The sequence below is a fragment of the Parus major genome, chromosome 13 (genome assembly GCF_001522545.3).
Source record: "Parus major isolate Abel chromosome 13, Parus_major1.1, whole genome shotgun sequence".
NCBI lineage: Eukaryota > Metazoa > Chordata > Aves > Passeriformes > Paridae > Parus > Parus major.
The window spans coordinates 8255633-8276017 of NC_031782.1; the positions used below are offsets into that span (position 1 = coordinate 8255633).

Here is a 20385-nt window from a genome sequence, read left to right on the forward strand (position 1 = left end):
CATCAGCAGTTTGGTGCTTAAAGTAACTTTCCAAATGACCAAGGCTGCAAAGCTGGAATGCAAATAATCAGCTTAGAGAAGAAATAATATTTCTTTCTAATATTTCAAATATTATTTGATGCAAATATGTTTAATTTGAAGCAATAAGAAGAAGAAGAAGTAAAATAGCTGAGATTCACTCTTGATGACCTGGGCACTTAGGTTTACAGCAGAGGGAGATTTAATTCCTAAATACATATGTGTCATTGCATCTTAGCTAATGAATTGAAAAAGAACAGTGAACTGATTTCCATCCAAATCTTTAGCCTTAGGGTGAGATCACAACCTTTATTCCATCTGGAGGAAAAAAAAACAACAAACAACTACTAACACCAAGTACAACATCCCTGGAAGTCCTCCTGACCATGAGAAAGCAAGAGAGAGGGAGAAGTGGTCAGAGAAAATGGGCCTCCTTTTGCAAGTCCCTATTTACATTCACAGAGCTTTGCAAGCCCATGACAACCATGGTTAGTGCCTATCTTGCAGTTTATGAACATTACTACCTTCAAATAAAAACCTGATTATTTTCAGGTGGTGTCAAAACATCTATCAAGGATACTGGTTCATTTTTCCATTCTTTGCTTTGACTGGAAATTTATTTTAAGAAATACTTCCTTCAGCACTTCTGCAATTTCATGGAATTAGCTGGTTTTCATTAATCAAAAAGACCATCACAGAATCACAGTGCTAGAATGGCAGTTCTGGGAAGGATGCTGGTTCCATTCCCCCTCTCCACTGCTAGACTAGATACCCATGGGTCATTATCTGCAAGACATTTGTCTAACATGTTTCAGAACACCTTTCAACAGCCTCGACATCCTCTTTAAAATATCTCTCCCAATGCTTAAATATTGCCACCGCTATGAAGGCTAAAATTAATCTTCTTTGCTGCAGTGTGAAATTAGTCCCCCATGTTGTACCCACAACGGACATAGAATCAGCCCTCCACCCTGCAGCTAATTTTAAGTATTTGAAAACAGGATTTGTGTGATGTTTTGGGTTTTTGTGGGTTATTTTGGCTTGTTGTTGTTGTTTTGTTGGCTTGCTCTTCTTCAGTCTTACTTTGCAGAGGATATTTTCTGCAACTCTGATCATCCCTGTTACATTTCTGTGGGTACTTTCCAGCTGATTCACAGTACCCAAGAAGCCTGGTACTCAAATCTGGACAATGTATTCCAGCCAAGGTCTTACTGGCACTGCTTAAAGCAGAAGGATTACTCACAGTTACACATGCCAGTGTAACATTTGCCTTTTTTTGCAGCAGAATGACATTGTTGACTCATGTTCTATTTGTAATCCATTATAATCCCCTAGCCCTTTGCTCCAAATCTTTTACTGATTGGTTTTCATCCTGTTTTGTGCAGATGATTGTTCTTATCTAAGAACTTTGCACCTGCCTAGACTAAACTTAGCCTTTGTTTTCAGACCATTTCTTAAATTTCTTAAGGTGATTGAGAATTTTATTTCCACGCTACATTTAATAGGCAGCCTAATTTCAACATCTATATTTTAATTAAAATAGTAAATAACAGTAAATATTAAAAAGTAGGAAATAATAGTGGACCCAAAAGAGATCACAGAGACCTCTACTCAATTTATCCTCCCAGCCTGACACTGAACCATTGACAGATACTACCAGAACACTATATGTATGGTATATATTTTCCAACTGATTTTGTATCCACCTCATAGTTATTTATTTTACACAACACTTCTTTAACTTGCTTATGAGGCAGTAATGGAAACCAATGTCAAAAACCTTATTAAGTCAAGATATGTGATGCTGCAATCTTATCCCTGAGTCTTAAGGTCTGTAATTGTCACAGAAGAAACTGAGTTTAGTTTGACATCCATGCCAGTTTTATTCACCCCCTTACCTTATTGATGCTAACAAATATTTGCTTAAATATTTATCCTAGTGTGGGAGTTTTTTACCATGCTTTTAGGTTTAACTCACAGGATACATTTTCTCATTTTCTTCCTTTCCTTAATGAAAAAAAATACCATGTTGCTTGTCTTTTCCCATTCTTATACATTTTTGTAACTTTTCAAGGATAATTTTCAGTATCTCTGAAATTATTTCAGCCAATTCCTTTAAACCATAGATCAATTCCAGCTGATTTGCAGATATCTAATTTACCCAAGCCTGTCCTTTCCCTCATCTAGAATTTTACACTCCAGCTTAAGGTATCACATACAGTTACCACCTGGTCTTAGCAGCTCTTTAATGTGAAAGCCAAAGCAAAGTCAGGTACCAAAGCTTTGGCCTTCTCAGCAGTGCCTTTACATGGAAATCTCTCTCCACTGAGCCGTCATTTTTCTTGATTTCTTTTCCTTTTTTCTAAAACACTTGTAAAAATTGCTATTTCTAAATTTTTGCCCAAACATCTCATTTTTTACTTGGCTTTCAGGGTTGGGGCTACCACCTGTGCACCCTGAAGAGTCCATTTAGCTGTACTTTCTGTAGGAAAACTCTTGTCACTGCAGTTGTTAAAAGTCTTGTCATTAGCCAAGCTCCTGCCTTTGGATAATTGATGTTTGTGCTTTCTACATTGAGCAAATGCTAATTATCCCTATTTTTCTTTCTCTAATTCTTAGTTTACTTAAATCTATATTTGACACAAATTGTCTTTATTTTGATGTTTTTCTCTTTCTAAAAATTGAATAAATTCTCCATTATGGATTTTTTATGGCCACTGCCACTCTGCCTTCTACTTTTATTCTCCACAGGAGTTCCTGTTTTTCAGCTGGAACCAAATGACAGTAATCATCCATTAAGTGACAAGCATATAAACATGTTTAAATACTGTTCAAATTACTCTTCTGACTGGCTAGTGATTCAAGGGTCATTCTGGCATGCAGATGCTATACCATCCAATATTTAAGTCAAATAATATTTCAAAGCTGGACACTCACTGGTTTGGCCTTCTTAAATCAGAATACAAACCAGATCTGTTTGGATAATGCACTGGGTGGTTTCTCTTGTAGCAAATAAGGAAGATTTGCAGATGCGTATTTTACACACAATCTTTAAAGGTCTAGGTAGGTTACCAAACATGAATTCCTATATATTGAACCAAAGCACAGGGATGGAGACCTCTGGTCCCTGAAAGATGCCAAAGAGAGCAGGGCTGGGTTCTGTCACAGTCCCCAAAAATGCCCTTATTTCAATGGGAGCTGGATGAGCATGGGGAGGGCATGAATTCCCCTTTGAAAATCATGTCTGCTTCACAGTCAATGAAGTAAGAGATATTAAAAGCAAGCCAGCAGCATTATTGACAAAACTAACAAGTGCTCCCCAAGTGCTAATAAAATTCCAGCCAAGCAGCCTATCGATCAGTGTCTCTGTTGAAAGCACATCAGCCATAATGCAATCACACACAAGGACCCCAGCGCTGTCACTTCTCGTGCCATATTTAATGACAAAATTGGTTGCTTACAAGCTTATAAGGAATTTAATATTACACTTCTAGCATGCAAAAAGAACCACGTGCATCTGCCTGGAGATAAGCAGCCATATGTGCTTGAAATGCATTTGATGGGAGACAGTATATTTCATGTGCTGCATCTCAGCTATTGTTTTTGGTTGATTCAGTTAACATGTTCTAAAATTGGACTGATTTACTGAAGATTTGCAAACATAATTCATGTGCACTTGCACTATGAATAAGCCTCTAAAACTAATTCAAGCACAGTCAAAAAATAAATTGCAAAATAAGTTATTCAATTGAAATCTGCCATCTGAGGCACTGTAATAGAAAACATTTATTATAAAACTAACATATATTTGTGGCTAGAGATGTGTTCAGTACTAAACATCTCTTTGTGAGGAATTTATTCAGGCTTTTCTGAAAGAACATCTTAACTGGGCTAACAGAAAATTACATGTTCAAAAATAATTGCAGGTTCTATGATTTTCATCCTGCATCACAGGCTTCCCATTTTCACTCCTTTTGTTTTGGCAGGCTTATGAATTTCAGGCAAACTTTTTTTCTGTACAGCTGCAGAAGCACATTTCTGTCGTCTGGATTTGTGATTTAAACACTGCAAAGACATAGGTAGGATGTGAGGCACAAGGAGCAGAAGCGTTGATACCAACACATTCATCTTGAAATGCAATGCTCTAAATTTGGCAAATTCACTTCACAGAGCTGCAAAAGTCATAGGCTATGCTACACTGGAGGCCTCGATCCACTCAAAAGCACTGTTTCCTCTTCAAAAGTGAGGGTATTTTGCCAGTTCAGCCTTTCATTAGTGCTCAAGGGGAGCTCTTTGAAATGAGTACATGTCTGTAATTAATAATAATACTCAGGTCTAAATGAGTGTGTCTGACATTAGTGTCAGTCATTGATAGGTTCAATTCAGGCAGATAAAGATTTTCACACAATACAGTGGAATAGGTAATTTGAATTTTTAAAATTTTTTGTATTCCCTCCTCTCCAAGGACAGATAATGAAAGCCCTGAAAAGGAATATCCCTGTCCAGGTTTCTCAGTTATTGGGAAAGAGGATTGGGAATAGACAGTGAAAAGAAAGACAAAGGCTGGAAGACAAGGGGGAAAGGTCAGACTATTTCTAATCAGGATTTTTTTTTTTCACTGAACCTTGGAACATTTGGTATTGCTACCACCAGCAATGGGTAAAATTGTACCCTGTTTCTAGCCAGTCCTTGTGCCTCAGTGCCTCAGACAGAGCTGAGGGAGGGGACAGCTCCATCCACTGCAGTCATCTGACAGTGTCACAATCCAAATGGAAAGGGGGAAACTTGCCCCTCCTTGAGCAGAAAATTCCATAGTTCAGTGGATGGTTCTAAGCACATATTTGTGAAAAAAAATCAGCACTACCACAGAATCAAATTTTTACCCCTCTTATTGCATCCTTCTACAGCTGTGTTAGTAATAATAGCAGCTGTTTTAAAAGTGTTTTGATTCAGAGCTCATGCATCTGCAATACAAAGTGCACCACATTACTTCCACAGTACCTGTGTTCTGGGTAACAATGCTTTTAAAAAGTCATATGGCTAATTGGATACCATTCCAAACTGCTTCCAGCAATTTTACAGGTGGCTTCTAGCAGAAATTTTCTGTAACTTTTTTTTATTTTTTTATTTAACAGTTTTCAATTAACATAATCTATAAAGTCTTAATGAGTTCATTTTCTGAATAATAGGTGCTGAATATGAGACATGCATCAAAATCTCTCGCTTGAGTTATGCTAAAGTTTTCCCCTATTCTCTCTTTTCTTTCTCCAGAGTGGGTGAAGAAGACTAGGAAAATATGCCAAGTTAGCTGTTAAGCTCCTTAAGAACTCTCAAATGACCTTGTCAGGAAAAAACCCAACTCTTTGATTCATATTTCAAAATCCTAACCTGCCCCTTCTGCTCTTCTGCTTTCTTGTTTCTGTAATGTGACAGAACCGAGTTCAATATTAATGACCAGCAATGATTTCCAGCTACAAACTCTGCTGCCTTCTGCAGTGCAAGTGCCTCGTTAGCTCAGCTCTGTGGGTAAGATGCTCACTTTTGTACTGGTTTCTCCTGGGTTAAAGATGAATAGAAAGCCTGGCTGGTAGCTCAGCTAAAAATAACCTCTGATCACTCAAGTTCCCTCTGAGTTGCAGTTGAACCATTCAGGTTGACTTCCCTTGAACAGGTCTGTTATCCAAAGATACCTTGTGTCACTCCCTAGAGGTGGTTTCAGTGAAAGCCACGAATGCTTTTTTTTACAAAAGAAGGTATTTCTTTTCTTGAGAAAAACACTCAGGTATTTCTCTTCACACTGCAAGCAGAAAGCAGACAGCTTGATTACACTGCTATTGTTTTTCAATGCACAATTAAATAATTCATCCTGCTGAATAAAGCCAGCTTTCTGTTACAAAAGAATACAGAGTTCATTGGATGAAGTAGACTTCCTTAAAATATGCAAATGAGGTACAAGCCTGGAAGCAGAACTCTGCTGATTTTCAAAACCTCTGATTACTGATGGTTTTTAAATCTGTTAAATATATGGAATCCTCCAGCTGCCTTTGTGGGATCCCTCTGGCAGGTTCTTCCTGCCTTCAGTTACTTCCAACCCTGCTCTCCCAGCTCTTTCACTCTGGCTCCACATGAAGACTTCACAAGCAGAATATTCAAGAAGAATTTTCGATTTAGAATGGAGAAGTAGATTTTTAATATTAAATATTAAATTTTAATATTAAAACCTTGTAAATCTGTCCCAAAAAGTTAGTGTTTGCACAAAAGTGCTTTAGCTTGGTGATGCCAGACTTAAATTTTCTATAAAATCCCAAATCTGTTTTCATTCATCCATTGGAGAAGTTTTTTTTTCTCTTCAGTAACTAGGAAGAATCTTGGTCTTGTGAGGTTAAAAGAAGCCTTTGGGATAGCTCTCAAAATAACAGTTGTGTGGTGAGAACACAGAGCTGCTACTGAATTCTCAGGAGCAAGCTAGGGCTCCTCACCACAGGATCTGCACAAGCTCTCCGGATATCAGAATCCCAAAGAATATCAAATGAAAGCTTTCCTATCTTCAAAACCATACAAAAGCATAGGGGGCATTTAAACATTTTCCCAAAAATGGGAAAAATACCAGAGCAGGGAGAATGGAAAAGGAAAAACAGATTAAACAATTGTCTTGCTGCTCATGCTGCATAAAAGAGCTGGGACAAATTCTTCTGACTATTCTTTTTCCTCTCTGTGGAAAATTACAGAAATTAAAGCTCTGGTGGCAACATCTGGGAAAGAGAAAGCTTCCCTTCCTCCCTCCCTTCATCTCAGCAGTTTCTATTTTAATGCCACTCCCTCTATATACACATAAATATATCATGTATACATTTATACACATATATACACCTATATGCATATATAAACTAGTCTTGTCAGCATCTGACTCATAGGGCCCAACAGAACAACATGATTTCTCTTCATCTTTTGGGTGACAACACTGGAATCAATGACTAAAGACTCACATGCTCTGTGTATATAACTAAACTAATCAACAGTTTTAAAACATTATTTTTTTTGTGCAATAAATCTCTTTAGAAATGTTTGAGTGGCTGTTTTTAATGTCCTAGTCAGGGCAAATTTTCTGTCTAAAAGAATGATCTACTGGCCAAATAAAATCTATCTGTAAGATTTAAGTGAGAATAAAAGCAGTGCATGGATCTTTGTGCAGGGCAGAGCACTCAGCTCAGACTGCATCCCTCAGTCTGCATTCTGCTTCCTGACCAGAGACATCCACAGTGTCAGAGAAACTCTGTGCTGAAAAAGAAACGATTGTTTTCTTTATAAAGAGACAGAAATCTTCAAGAGACACTGACATATCCCTTCAAGGTATCCATGTGTGACTTTAGATTCTCTACAAGCATTCCTGGTTTTGCCCAGAGTCAGACATCTCAGTAACACAATAAACAGGACAGTTTTAAAGCATGTCAGCTGAAAATCTCCCTACAATACTTTGCCAGGATTTACCTTTTTGTTTTTCCTCTTGGGAAGACAGAGGGTCGCAAGGCCTCTGAAAGTGATAGGAGCATAAGTTCCATTTGAAGTCAATAGGATTTGTAATCCTAAATCCCTCAAATGCTTTTGAAAACCTCTGTGGATATGTGTCTTGACAAAAGCATCAACTTTGCCTTTCCTTTGACACTAAAGTTCCATTTCCCTAAAGACAGAGTATCTACACTCTTAAGCTCTAACCCCAATGATATTCCTGTGAGCTACAGACAATACAAGGAACATGCTTAGCAATGAAATACAGAATAGATGTAAAGTGAAATTTTCAAAAGCACCTTCAGAGACTTCCAGTAAGTATTTTCTTCCTAAACACTTGAGTAATTTTGAATTTCTTTTTCCTGGTATGGATGTTGTGTCCAGCGCTATCCTGGACACAATTACATTGGGTTTTTTCCCTATCCTTTAGTGGCTGCCCTAGAAATATTTTAAGTACTGCCATAACTTAAACACTCACCAAGACAAAGTGCAAAACATCATTTACAGAGCCTGCACCTGGAACAGCATCATACACACAACACCATTTCCCTTTTAAAATCAGTCCTGAAATTCATGCATTACAGCTGGTTGTAAAGAATTGGCCCCTTGAGTGTTAGAAAATGCAGTGGTTACATTTACAACATTAATTTAGCAAAGCCTTTAACATGAAAGAAAATGAATGTGAAGATCCCTGTTTTAAATTGCATGTTAAACCAAGATTCATGGTTACAGAGAATCTCTTTGAGCACACATTTCATCATTGAATATAAAGTGGAATGGATGGGGATTAAAAAACGGTGAAAAAATACCAAGATGAGTCAAACTCTTCTACATAAAGCACCTCAAGCTGTGCCTAAATTGGGAACGAGATGTAAGGATGAATATAGCTCTCCACTAATGCACGGGACAGACAGAGGAGGAGAGGCATAAAGCATATGGGGATATCACAAAATAGCAGACAACAACCACAAAATGTGTACTAAGTTTACCTTGATCAAATGGCTTGTTTGGATTCCAGTTTCTGAAATAATCATCCTAAATGGAAATAAAAAAAAAAAGAAATTTCAGGAAAAATACAATCAGTGTTTTCAGTACTATTTCACACAACTAAATGAATCAATTTGTGTGTTGATTCTAACAGATTTAGCTCCAATCAGATAAGACTATCAACAGGTTGTGTCCTAGAGAGTGGTTAATGCAGGTTAGAAATTAAAGAATGAAGAATTCAGCACCTTGAGTTTTTCTTCTGGATTGTTTTTGAAAGCGTGCTCATTATTAAGTATTTTATAATGACTCTATTATTTCATGTTAGTCTACAGTCTTTGACAAGAAAACATATTGTTCTGGTAGTATAACATGATCCACACCATCCTGGTGTGCTGAAAGGTCAGCAAAGTAAATTCAAAGATACATCCATTTGGACATATGCAAATCCCACCATTGTGAACGTATAGAAATGCAGGAGTAATATTGCAAACATTATATCAAATAGTACATCAACTTCCAGGAGCACTCACTGTGAATATTTTTGTCACTGTTCCCATTATTAAACTTGTTGCAAACTAGTCTCTCTGCAGACAGAATGGAAAACTCTTCCATGTGTTGGATCAATCTGTATTCTGTGTACTTAGCAAATATTTATCTGAAGGCAAAGTTTTCCCTGCTTCAGAGTGCCATCAACCCTAGTGATGAAGAATTGGGAGTTAAGCCCAACTGATGTATCAGTTTCAGCATATTCTGCATCTCACTTGTGTCATCTTTGAGAGGATATGGTAACAACAGAATTATCAATTTGAGGTTAGGAAGCGTAGAAAATTTCTACAACACTGTCATTTTTTTCTGCATATTCATCTTTGCTTCCTTTTTAATATATCCAGTATTCTATATTCATTTCCTGAGGGATGCCACTAAAGAGATGTATTCATCAAGCTGTCCAGAATGACACCAAGATTTCTTTTTCCTGCCAGGTCGGTAACTAAAAACCCATCTGTGTGAATAATACATCTAAATTATTTCTTCTGTAGGGCTTTGTTTATCTCCAGTACACTGAATTTCACATGCTCTCATGCTATCCAGTCACCCTAACCTGGAATATTTTGGAGATTTGGAAGTCAGCATGACTTTATGGGTTCAGAACAGGCTGCTACAGGAGGAAGGACTCCAGAGCCTCAGTGAACACCAGAAGATTCACTTCATGTTCCTTCCAGAACACCATGGACAGCATGGAGACCATGGATTGTTCTGCTGCTCTGGAACAGGCAAGCACAGGCAAATGCTGGCTTAGATCAAATTATTCTGCATGACTAGCAAGAAGAAATGTATATTTTTTTTAAGCAATATGTTCATGCTCAGTGTCATACTGACTTCATGGACAGCAATAATGTTCCACAATAACAGCAAAGACTATTACCCATAATTTATTTCAGATACATCAAAAGTATCCATATTTTTTTCTTCACAAGTACAGGGTTTGGCACCAGAAATAGAATCACAGGCTTGCCTTTCAATTTCACAGCTTTGCTAATACAAAAACCTCCTCATGGTTACACAATGCTTTGTAACTGATGATGATGTACTGCTAAATTCACCAAGCATTAATCACTTTTCAGAATGTGTTGGGTTTTCAGCTTTTATAGCAGAATTTTTTTCAACAACAAAATATTCGTTTTTGCCTGCTTACATTTTTTTCCAAGGTGTTGCTTTGCTGCTGGGTTTTCAGCATCAGAAACTGTTAAATAATTCAACTCCCAACAAGGATTTCTTATGCTGGTGGCATATGGAACCAGTTTTGAAAGAAGGATTGGAAAGGGGGTTTATCTCAATTTCAGTGTCAAAGGAGTATTTTACAAAAAATGCACCTTCCTCACAAAAATACCTACAACACAGCTATCTCTTCTGTAGATCTATTATTCCTCCTCTTCTCCTTCATGCAGACCTGTTTAGTATTCCATTTTGAAAATTGAAATTATGTTTATTTTAGAATGTGCCTGAAACTAGTGTGATAACATAGAAAATACACAAGGAAAAATATGGGAAAAAACCCTAAAAGGTGAAATAGAGAAAACCTTTGAGATTTTCAAAATATAAAGCCCATTATTATTTATAGGGGTAAATACTGACTATAATTACATTAGAGCAGTGCAGTCAATAGCAGTACAAAGTAACTTATGCCAGTTGGACAACTGTCCTGGTTTCAGCTGGGATAGAATTCATTTTCCTCTTAGCAGCTGGTACAGCACTGATTTAGGATGAGAATAATGTTAATAACAGACTGATATTTTAGTTGTTGCTGAGGAGTGTTTACTCCAAGCCAAACACTTTTCAGTTTCCCAGGTTTTTCAGAGAGAAGCCAGGAGGAAGAATGGCCAGGAAGAGAGACCCAAACTGGCCAAAGGGATATTCCACACCTTAAAGCCCAGAATATAAACTGGGGTGAGTTACCTGGGGGGAGATGGTCAGTACCAGGGGACCAGCTGGGCACTGCTCAGCAGGTGGTGAAAACTGTATTGGGCATTACTTGTCTGTCTTATGGTTTATTTATTTTAAGAGACATATTCATGTCTGTAGTAATAATAATAATAATAATAATAATAATAATAATAATAATAATAATAATAATAATGATAATGCTTTTCTTAGCACAAATCATGGGGTTTACCTTTTTTTCCCCCTCAGCTCTCCTCCCCATGCCACCCAGGTAATGGGGAGGGTGAGGGTGTGAGTTGGGTGGTACCTGGATTAAAGCACAACAACACAAAATACAGCACCAGGGCTTCACTTCAGCATCAACACCAGCAACAACTGAGACTGAAGGGTTATGGCACCATAAAGGTGAAACTCACCCTGTAGATATGGTGAGCAGAAAATCTGTGTCACATTTAAATATACCCTTCAAGCTCTGACTCAGAAACAGACAGGGCTTTGTGCCAGTACTCAGGAAGGGGCTGAGATTTATAACAATATCCTCAAATGACTTTTGTTGGAAGGTGGAACTCTGGTTGTCATTGAAGGAGTATCATCATTGCACTGTAACTTCTTCCAACAGAGAAGCAGTACATATATATTTTTATATATATACACATATATATATATATAATATGAAAAAATACAATCAACTTGATTTAAGAGATTTAAATTTCCCATTCAGTGAAACACCTTCCTGATAGAAAGACATCTGTGCATTTCTGAGCATTCTACTAAGGTTGATACTAAAACATCCCTTATGCCTTCTGTAACAATGAAAGTTATGCAATTTTCATATTAACATGTTAATTAATCAATATTCACACAAATAATTAACATGTATCAATGCATTTCATTTGTAACAATATTAACAGATGATCAGAAGAGTTTAAAATATAGAATGAATTATGATATATTGTGAATATTTTTATTCACTCTCTGGATATTTACAAGTTAAAATTGAGAAACCTACCTCAACTTCCTGAACACGTAAGCATTACAAATGAGAAAAGAAAAAAGAATTAAATAAAGCAATACAAAATTAGGTTAACATTCATCAGTTTTCTCCTTAGTGGCCTTTTAAATGTGAAATCACTTATTTCAGATGACCTTCACCCCCAAATGAAACAATTTTCTCTCTTTCTTTTCTGCGTTTTCCACCTCTGCTGCCATGACCCAGTTTTTATCTGCTGCACTATTAGCCAAATGCCATTTTACTAACATGTTTCTTTCCTGTAAGGCATCAAAAAAGGCCTTTTCATTTCCTTTTAGCAGGCAAAACCACCATAAAGTGTTTTTCCACACAGTCATCTGTACACACCTGGTATAAGAGAGACGTAATTTCGGTTTTTTCCTAGCTGACTTTAAAGACTCTTTATTGGATGGACTTTGAAAGCAATGCAAAACCAGGCACGAGGCCACTTCAGTGCAGCAGGTGACAGCAACTGAGAAATATTTTTGATGAACAAATATTTGAAAATATCTTTCTTGCGTAGAATTCACACTTTGAAGGTTTTGCCTATGGTTCAGTGGTTGCGTATGACTAAGTTGATCTTTTAATTAACTGAAGGGACTTTGCACACCTAAAATCATGCATGAAAAGAGAAGAGCTGATACTGCAAGCCAAGGCTGTATCAGAGACCTTTAGCTCAACTCAGTGTTAAAGGAAAGGGATGTGTTGGCTTGGCCTCTGCAACTGGCTTTGTCTGGACTCTGAATCTCAAATCACAGCTTAAATATTCCACTTCCAATTATAGGAAAAGAAATTCAGCTCCTGTCAAACCAGGCCCAATGCAATTTTTGAGGAAATCTAGAGTTCTGTTCTCACTAGGGGTGGGGTAAGGCCTTTAGCAAGATTATTTTCTGCCCCCTTGATAAGGTTTATTGCCTGCCTGAGGTGGGCAACAGCCTGGGGAGGCAAGGCAGGGAGCCCAGGGGCCTCTCACACAGAAAGACTTGGGACAGGAGCTTCCTTTTCAGTTCTGCATCTGTTCACCACTGAGCATAATAGAACCCATCTAGATTTTACCCTCGGATTTAGGAATCAGTTGTGAACAAAACAAATGAAAAAAAAATTATAAAAGCAAATAGAAATTGCTAGACTTGGGCCTCAGTTCTTCATTGCATTTTTATTATGTTGATCTGAGCAATCAAGAGATTAGAGCAAACACATTTTCACAGACTCACAGAGTTGGAAGGGACTGCCAAGAATCATCAAGTTCAACTCTTAAGCAAATGGCCCAAATGGGGATCAAAACAGTGACCATGGCATCACTAGCACCATGTTCTGAAGTCCATTTCACCACATCATGTAGAATAAATTGTTGTTTCTTAAGACCAAAATTACCCATTACCATTCAATAAGTCAAATCCAGCCAACTTAGATTGATGTGCTATCAACAAAGTCAATCAAGAGAATATTCATATCTTAAAATAAGTATGCAAAGGGCATGTCAAAAACACTAGCTTCACACTTCACAAAAAGTCAGAACAATCAGAACTTTCAAAAATCTCATTCATCAGAACCCTCAGATTCATCAGAATTCATAGACTGCGATCTGATTTGCAAAAAAAAATAAAAATCAAGCCTTGAAGTAGACCTGGGTCTAAAACAATTTCCTGTTACCTCAAAAAAGTCAGCAAATAGAAATTGTCCCTAAGACCAGGACATTAATATGAGACTGTTCTCCCCTCCTATCACCCCTTCTATCACTACAATAACAATACAGTTTAAAAAAAAAAAATTAATGGCAAAATCAAACACATTTATCCTCTCTTCCTCTACCAACTAAGAAAGTAAACAACAGCTTCTTGTTCTCCTGAAGTTTAAGTATTAAAGTTATTCCCACTAATCCTACTCTTTTGTCATTTTGAATTTAGTTATTACCTAAGACTTGATATTTTGGAAGAGTTAATGAAGCATGGATAATTTAACACACAAACACTCTCTACACTTTATTTACTTGTCAAAAAGAAGCTCTTGCAAGATGCTCTTATTTATAAATACAGCCAAACATTAGCTAAATGGGTTCATAAATATTTATATTTGTTGCATTAATTGAGCTTATAACTTATTTGTATGACTCGAGCAGAAACGAGATGCTGACTGAAAACATTCCCCTGATTTTGTACCTTTCAGAACCAGCTCAGCTCAGTTTGCTCCCCCAAGGCCTGGAAGGATCCCTGAGAACTGGTGCAGAATCATCAGGAAAACCTCATCACAGACCCCTCCTGAGGAACCTCCTGCACAAAGGGGCAAGCCCAGGACTCGCAGAGACCCCCAAGGAAACAATCCTCATTCCCAGCCCCTCCCAGCCAATAGGAGTTTAAATTTCTTAGTAGCTCCAGGAAGAACATTTATTAACACCGCTTTGCACCCTGCTTAGTGTTTCCCTCTTTCACCTTCCCTTTATGAATAAACAGTTTACCCTCATAAGGACCAGCTGAAAAACGTAATTACCAGCTCATGGCTTTTGTTAAAATTAGCTCCAGAAAAATGCAGCTGCATTTTCTGCCTCTCTACCTTGCAGTGCAGATCACTCCAACACCAAGCAGTGTCAAAGCACCAGCTGCTCCTTGCTGAAGTCAATCCACCCTGTCATAAATACCTCCCCAAGGCCCATTGCCTGTTTTAAGCAAATAGCTTGTGTCAGCGAATTACACATTATTTATTTATCTATTTATTTTTTTATTTGCTTAAGAGGAAGAGAATGTATTTTACCCACTGAGTACTTCAGTGAACAAAGCTCCCCAATGAGATCTCTACGTTCAGATGTCACTAGCTAATTCTGTGCTCTCTCTCCCAGGAATCAGAGAACTGCACATGGGCTCTTGTATAAAAATCTTCCTGCTGCTCTCTTGGGTTTTGCAGTTGGTTGTTTTTGGGTTTTTTTGTTTGTTTTTTCGGGGTTTTTTTGTTTGGTTTTGTTTTTGTTGGGTTTTTTTTGTTTTGGTTTGGTTTTTTTTTTGTTTGGTTGGCTTTAAGGTTTTGGGGGAGATTTTTGGTTTTTTTTTTTTAGTTTTTAGGTCTTTTTGTAAAAAGACAAATACAGTAAAAATTAAAAATACTTCTTAAAAAAAACCAAACCACTCTTTGTTTATCCAAAAGAATGAAGCCAGAGTGTATGTCTACAATGTTGAGGGCTAACAGATGCTCATTTTCTCTGCTTGTGCTCCAAGCAGGATGAATGAGGGCCAGCTGTGAGGCAGCAGCTCCAGAGCTGCTGTGGCACAGCCCTGTGCCAGCACACGTGGCTGATAGAGCTGGAATATTTGGGTGCCTGGGACACACAACTGTCTGTGCTGGCCTGTGCTGGAATGTCTAAAATCGGGGGGCTGGCAGGGGAAAAGTGTTTTGGTTTTATTATTCTTTGCTCTCCTTTTTGGCAGACTAACTTCAGAACTACAACACACCTCTGCTGAACTCTTCCTCTCATTAGCATGTGCTAAAGAGTCTGCTACCTCTGCTTGAATGAAATAATTCTCTCTAACTTCACGTTCATAAAGCTTTTCACACTTGAGTGTGTCCTGTGTCACAGCAGGTTCTGCTGCAGGCTGGACAGCTCTCACAAGGCCAGAAAGACAGAACTCCTGAGGGATGGACTGGCTGGTCCCTGCTGGGCTGGATGTGCTGTGCTGTCACAGCCACAGCTCCAAGAGCAGACTGAACACTGGAATGGGAACCGTCAGCTCCCACTTTCCCCAGCTGTGAACTGAGCAGCACACAGTCAGACAGGAAGGAAGAAGAGAAGACAGAGATAACAAAAATATATTCCCTCTCCTTCCAGGTGCAATTCCTCAAAGCAGCACTGATCTCTGAACTAAAACTAGGCATGAATTCCCAGCTGGATAGCCACGTTAACTCACTGCCTCTGGTGAGCATTACAAGGTCCAAACTAACACAGAAAAATAACAGAAGTGCCCACCATGTGAAATGAAGATTCACAGGTCACATACTGTGAATCTCACTAGAATAACCTGGCCTAATGATGCTTTCTCACATGGTCATTTGCTCATTTTCCACTTACCAAAACCACTATGCCTTTCTCTGTTTGTAATTGCAAATATTATTGGGGAATGGCCCCGGAAGGTTCTCTATATAGAGAGTAGTGTTGTTAATAAATCACATTCTCAACAGGGGTAATACTGAAAACAAACCTTGAAAGGAGAGCTGCTAAACTCTTTCCACATCTTAATTTTCAGTCAAAAATTCAAATTATGTGCTTAGAAAACAATTGTTTTTAGGCAGTTTGAAAGCCAAACACATTAACCTGAAGGTTATAAGGCCACTGGCAATGTGACTTTACTTTCAGTACCCTTGTTGCGTTGACAGTACATCTGCAGTAGCTGTTTTTGACACAATCAGTGGGGTGTTTTAGCTGATTATCTGGGGGTTGTATCTGAAGAACAACACCCACATAAAAAAAAATCTAATGCTACCACTGCTTTCATACATGGGAACTGCTTTACAGTGAATAAAAATTTGCATAATGATTAAATACATTGCTAGTTCTTGGTTTATTTTACAAGTTTTCAGAAATTTGTTCTGAGTCATGTGAATTTTTCTCTAATTTACCATAATGGGAAAAATTTCATTATGAAATAAAGTGATAATTCTCCTGATATCATAGTTATAAAATAAAAGTTATGCATTAAATACTGATGTTCTACTTAGATGTACAAATCCCAGTGGTCAAAACATACAAGGCAACAAACAGCAGTTGAATAAAATCAACTTCTTTAACTCTGATATTTAGGGACACAGTTTTCTGTAGAGACAATTAAATTGGTTACAACATCCCAAGTCTTTCAAATACTTATTTAAATGCATAACTAATGACTGGAAAGAGACTGTATGAATTATACTGGATTATGAGCAATGCACTGTCCCTGGGAGCACACAGGCATTTCTTTGTACTTCACTTGTAGCTTCAAGGAAAATCTAGTTCTGAGTATTGTTGAAGAAACCTTTGCAAAAGGTGAAATCAAACATGCTGCTGTTGAAAAGCAGAACTTTGCAGCCCTTTAGTCAGTTTTAGCCCATATTTGAAATTTCTTAAAGCTGCATTAGGAAGAAGCAGTCATGGGCAACCAGTCCATGACATAACCAGCTGCTGAGTGTGGGAGAGGGTTGTACACATTTTAGATTAGAAACCCTGTGAGCCATTACAAATGTGCAGTTTCTATTCCAGTTTATAACATCATTCTCTTAATTGTCTCTGACATTTTATCCATTCTAAGGAAAAAAAAAAAAAAAGAACACTACATCAAAAATCATTATGCAAAACTGAGGGCGGGTTAACAGGAGCAAAGCAGTGAAAAATGTGCAGCAGTTCCTGCAAACAGAAATGCTGATCCACCTCAGGTAAATGCTCCTCACTTTGGTTGTCACCAACAACTGGAACACCCAGCAGGTTAAGTACCTTGCTCGGTTTATAAAAGCTATCATGTGATGGAAGTGTCCATAATAGCTCTGATTCAGTCATCAGAGTCACAGAATGGTTTGGGTTGGAAGGGACCTTAAAGCTCATCCAGTTCCAAGCCATGATGATAACCCCCAGACCAGGTTACTCAGGGCCCCATCCAACCTGGCTTTGGACACTTCCAGGGATGGGACATCCATAAGTGAAGTCCCTTCATTCAGGAAAGTCCTTCATGATGCTCTTTTGTTATTGACAGACTTGTGTAATCTCTACCCATTTCCTGAAAAATCGTTGGAGATACATGAATGTAACTCTTTTTACTGACAGTTCCTCATTAATTTATTACCCTGATTAAATACATTTTTTATGAATATTAAGAAATTATTTTTCTGTTGTTGTCAGTTGTAAAGTAACAGTGACAAGTTACCTTTCCTCAGTGACTGCTATTTGCTGTCTGGTTGAAGCAATAGCATTTTGTAGAGAAACAGGCTTTTTTGGAATGGTATTTCAAAGGATTTAGCTCAAGTAATCAATAAAAATAATAAAAATAAAAAGATAAAAAGGCCAAAGAAACAAAATACTCTGATTCAGGCATCAGACAGACAAACTGCAGTAATGGTTCCAGTGGCATTCAAATGTTAAGGCTGTCCTCAGAACAGATTTCTACTACCTTTGAGCCTACTTTATTTTAGCAGAAGAGAGCTGCTCAATTTGTGCATAATCTGTTTTTAAGAAATCCATAGAACAAAGGCAACTTCAGATCCATGCTGAAGATTTTAAGCCACAGAAGCCTTGCATTTGCAATGCAAGAAGAAGGTGCTCTAATTTACACACCTCTCTTTGCTAGGACTCCTTGGCAGCAAGGGAACTCCAGCATTATTGGATAAAGATTTTACTCCACCTCAGTACCTTCCCCTCAAGGAGGGACAGAGGCAGTGACCCCTTGTACCCTAAACACAAATCCCAGAACTGCTCACCCCAAAAGTACTGCTGCAAATCCTACATCATAATGTCAGCTTGAAGTCGATAACAAACCCCATTATGTTGCTATACTTGGACTCTTTGTTTCAGAATCATGTCAAACAAAGGAGCAGAAAGTTTCAAAGATAATTCAGAGGTGTTACTTGTTTTCAGAAACTTTGATCATTTTATTTATACTTGCACTGGCACTTGATTCATCATTTAAGATTTGTAATTCTGTACACAGGGAATTCCATGGAGTAAGCACTCCAGAAACAACATTCAGTATCATTTATTATATATTATTATATATATATTATTATATATATATTATTACTGACACATGTTCAGAGCTGTTTTAGAAAAGGATAAATTATAAATAAGAAATATATGTTGTATTAGGCTTCCACAGCTGTGATATCACAAAAAGGCAACATTCAAGCTAAATTCAGATATAACTGAGAAAACTAAGTGACCTTTGATTTCTTCCAGTAGTATGCAGTGGGATCAAGGAGGCACATCTGAAAGAGTCTCCTGCAGGAAGATATAATGCACTCCTGAGGCTGCCAGAACATGAGCCTCTGCATCAGTGACAGAAGGTCGGTATGTAGTGTGGCACGGAGAGAACAATGACATGAGAAAGAAACATGTAGCAAAACTTTCTTTTCCAATCTCAGGAACCTTCTAACCAAGTGCCCATGGCTCAAGAGAATATGGAGCTCCCAGATCTCAAAGTCTTGAACTGTTCAGTTGTAAACAGAAGTCTGCTCCTGATCCCTAGACATTATAGTTGCTCATTCTTGAAGGGATTAAATTATGAAATGGGTCTAAAGAAAATCAAAACAGCATTTCAGCAAAGAACAGAACCTGAAAAGGCCAGCATTGACAGACATCTGAAGAGTACAGAAGGTCATAGAGAATTCTTTAAGAAAAAGAGAACATTTGCATTTTGATCAGCTGTAATTTTACACCTGAGGTCTAATACAACTAGCTGTTTAATTCTAACAACTGAGAAAATAGTTCAAACTTGCAGTGAAACTAATCTCCAACCCTTAGAGATATAAAATCAAAGGAAATGTGTATTTGAGACTGCAGCTGCAACTACAGGATATGGAATTAAAGAAATGTGCTGAGGATCTCTGAAAACATGCACTACAAGATATAAAACACTAAATTACCTGGCAATTTAGAGAAGCTGTGGCTTCCCCATCCCTAGAAGTGTTCAAGGCCAGGCTGGATGGGGCTTTGAACAAACTAATTCTGGTGGAAGGTGTCCCTGCCCATTCCAGGGGTTAGAATGAGATGATCTCTAAAGTCTCTTCCAACACAAACCATTCTGTCATTCTGTAATAATAGTGTCACTAAAATATTGATGGAATTAAGACACATTTTAGTAAGACAGAGAAGATAATTTTTATATTAAAGCTGTAAAGTCTATTTGTAGGTTCTCTCAGATAGCTCAAATTGGAAATTACACTTCAAACCCACTAACGTTCCATACTCCAAAAGATTGAATTCATCTCCACAAACACTATGAAACTTCTAATTCATGTATGTTTGGGATTTCTGAGAAACTAAATAACAGCAGCTCTTGCTCCAGTGGAGTTTGAACAGATAAAGAAAGCACCATTATTTAAGGAATAATTTGAAATGTGTTAAATTTGTTGCAAGCTAACCATGAAATGTGAATTATAATCATGTGTTAATAGGGAAACACAACCCAAACTTTTCCAATTGCTAAGAAACAAACATCTGGGGACTTGCCTCATTCTAACTGAATTATAGAGAATCAGGAATGTGACTGCTCAGCTGCAGCAACATTCATTTAGATTATTACCTTGCATGGCATTGTCATTCCTGACACTGTATTTTGGCAGATTTCAAGAAGGCTGTCAAGCCATTTGTCAGCTCAGTCAAACATAATATGAGCTGGAGGAATATTTAAACAGAGGTGAACTCATTTTTACCCAAGAAGTTTGAGAAATGTTTGTGAGGGAAACTGCAATCTGAATTCAAG

The 20385-nt window shown here is 37.7% G+C and overlaps 1 protein-coding gene across 2 annotated transcripts in view; it reads right to left on the reverse strand.

The window, feature by feature from the left end:
- The window catches only part of SPOCK1 (SPARC (osteonectin), cwcv and kazal like domains proteoglycan 1), a 268583-nt gene that overhangs the window by 175895 nt on the left and 72303 nt on the right, over positions 1 to 20385 (reverse strand). Inside the window, exons 3-4 of one of the 2 annotated variants that reach the window (XM_015641869.3) lie at positions 11960 to 11968; positions 8514 to 8559 (exon numbers count right to left, since the gene is read on the reverse strand). In XM_015641869.3, the coding sequence (XP_015497355.1) occupies positions 8514 to 8559; positions 11960 to 11968 (55 nt within the window). The remainder of the gene's footprint in view (positions 1 to 8513; positions 8560 to 11959; positions 11969 to 20385) is intronic. The other variant, XM_015641870.1, reaches the window with a different exon arrangement.